The sequence below is a fragment of the Trypanosoma conorhini genome (genome assembly GCF_003719485.1).
Source record: "Trypanosoma conorhini strain 025E chromosome Unknown Tco_14.4_contig_00008, whole genome shotgun sequence".
NCBI classification, from domain to species: domain Eukaryota; phylum Euglenozoa; class Kinetoplastea; order Trypanosomatida; family Trypanosomatidae; genus Trypanosoma; species Trypanosoma conorhini.
Window position 1 is genome coordinate 81,032 of NW_021704094.1, and position 2,017 is coordinate 83,048.

A 2,017-nucleotide genomic window follows, 5' to 3' on the forward strand; every position below is an offset into this window, starting at 1 on the left:
GCCCAACGGTAAAGTGGTTGGGTGGGTGCCGCGCCGCCCGCGGCGCCTCCCCGGCCGGCGGCGGCGCCGCCACAACCAAGCGAAGCGGCAGATCGCCTCACCCTCTGGAGGAGGTTGCGTGCGGTTCGCGCGGCGGCGGCGAGGTCGGGCGGAGCGAGTGCGCCTGCTGTGTGGGGCCTGTCCGTGTATCGCTCGGCGCGTGCGCACCGTATACGCGGGGCGTTTCTGGTTTCTTAATGTTGGTTGCGGTCCCTTCGTGCGAGTTGGGTTCATTGTGCGTCTGACATGTCTACACTTATTTGTTTGTTTGTTTTTTTTGCTGTAAATTTTATTTGCTTATTTATTTATATATATTTTTGTTTTCCATCGGTTCTCTTGTGTTTTTTTAACGCTTATTCCTTGTTTTTCTTCTTTTATGAACTATATATGTAACTTGTTTTTTTTGTTTCTTTCTTATTAATGATTATTTTGATCTTTGTTTTGCGCATGTAGTAGCAATGTCCCGCCGAAAGCCCAATCTGACGTTGGCCGGTCCAGAAACAACGTTGCAAGTTCTTGATATGGGATTGGACTTCCGCTCCTATCTATCGCGTGTAGACGATGCTGGCCTCCCTGTGCTAGGCAATGTAATCTCTTATGAGGCTAGCAAGATACCTGATGTTTTTGAGCCTACGGTAGGATTACTTGTAACGATTTTGCACATGTATGCACAAAGCACAACCACGGCGTCTGCTTTTGTTTGGCTTCAGACTTATGAGGCTATTCAAAAGGTATACTTGGATCATGTAGATCAGGAAAGTCAGGAGTCCGCAAGGTATGCTAATGAGGCGCGCATGGCTGTATTAAACCATTTGTCCAATGGTATGGTGGTTGACAATAGCGGTCTTTGCGAAAAACTACTGCTTCTTCTTGATCAACAAAGTGGTATTCGCGGTGCACAGGCACCATCTCAAAGAAAAATCCCAAGAGAACCAAAAGGTGCGTTTTGCAACCTTCATTTAGCGGATCAAAAGTGTTATCAGGATTTTGCCTGTAATCAGTTGCATCTTCATGAGGTAGGCCCTGTCAGGCATCGGATTAATTTTTTTATGAGATTGATTGAAGTTCTAAAAGCTGAAAAAAGGCCCAAGATGCAAATACTACACCGAATAAAGGATTCTATTTTTTTGCCCGTTATGGAAACAAAGTAACAGTTCAATGTCATGGAAAGTGGATTCCTTTTTTCAAGACTGTTTATACGGACGGCAGGCTTGAGCAGGCCTTTCGAATGCAACAGTTTTCCTGTAATAATAATGGGTGTACCGATGAGCACTGCAAAGGGATACATGCTCAGGATCGCCGTGTGGTGTCTTCGAGCAAACAGATGGATCTTCATAATCCTCAAACTCTAGCTGCCCAGATTGACGAAGAGTCACAACACCTTCTTTCGCTGGCGGGTGTTTGTAAAAATCAGGCGTCTGATGCACCTCTCTCGCTTTCACTTTCATCCCCCATGGTAACAATTGCTTCTCCAACTTCTGAGCTTTGGAGAAGCACCGTTCGAGATTATGTTCGACAAACAGGAATACCACAGCTACAAGCCGATGAATCACTGCTTAGAACATTACAGGATGCAAATATTGTTGGAACACCTGCCGCTTCAACTGAAAGTTTGACACCCTTGTTGGATGAACTTGACCTGCACGCGTTCAATTCCACTAACTCCCCGCGTAACGGGACGTGAGCATACTAGGGTTTTTTATATGTTGGTTTTCTTTTTTCAGAGTCGCAGCGAATGGTAATGTTATACAGAGCGAATGATGTGAACACAATTATAGCGAGGAACTTTTTTTTGTTTGGCTGTTTTATCGGTCCAAGAAGTATGCGAAAAAGGAAAAACAAAACAACAACCACAACAGCCCGAAGAAGGGGATATGAGTAAGAAAAGCGACAAGAACGACAAGAACAACAGAAACTGCACGAATGAGGGAAGGGTTATGGAGGATTGAAAGATGCAAAAAAAAAAAAGAACCCCAAA

General features: G+C 45.0%; 2 protein-coding genes across 2 annotated transcripts, besides 3 other annotated features; both read left to right on the forward strand.

Moving 5' to 3' along the window:
• Window positions 1-27: 27 nt before the first annotated feature.
• Window positions 28-71: a microsatellite.
• A 224-nt stretch (window positions 72-295) lies between these two features.
• Window positions 296-362: a microsatellite.
• A 135-nt stretch (window positions 363-497) lies between these two features.
• Tco025E_00393 (uncharacterized protein) lies at window positions 498-1,190 on the forward strand (the record flags this gene model as incomplete). The annotated part of the gene is made up of 1 exon (XM_029367335.1): window positions 498-1,190. The coding sequence occupies one exon, from the start codon at window positions 498-500 to the stop codon at window positions 1,188-1,190; it is 693 nt and encodes a 230-aa protein (XP_029232600.1).
• Window positions 1,191-1,267: 77 nt separating this feature from the next.
• Tco025E_00394 (uncharacterized protein) lies at window positions 1,268-1,723 on the forward strand (the record flags this gene model as incomplete). The annotated part of the gene is made up of 1 exon (XM_029367336.1): window positions 1,268-1,723. One exon carries the CDS (start codon window positions 1,268-1,270, stop codon window positions 1,721-1,723), a length of 456 nt encoding a protein of 151 aa, XP_029232601.1.
• Window positions 1,724-1,873: 150 nt separating this feature from the next.
• Window positions 1,874-1,897: a microsatellite.
• Window positions 1,898-2,017: the final 120 nt, after the last annotated feature.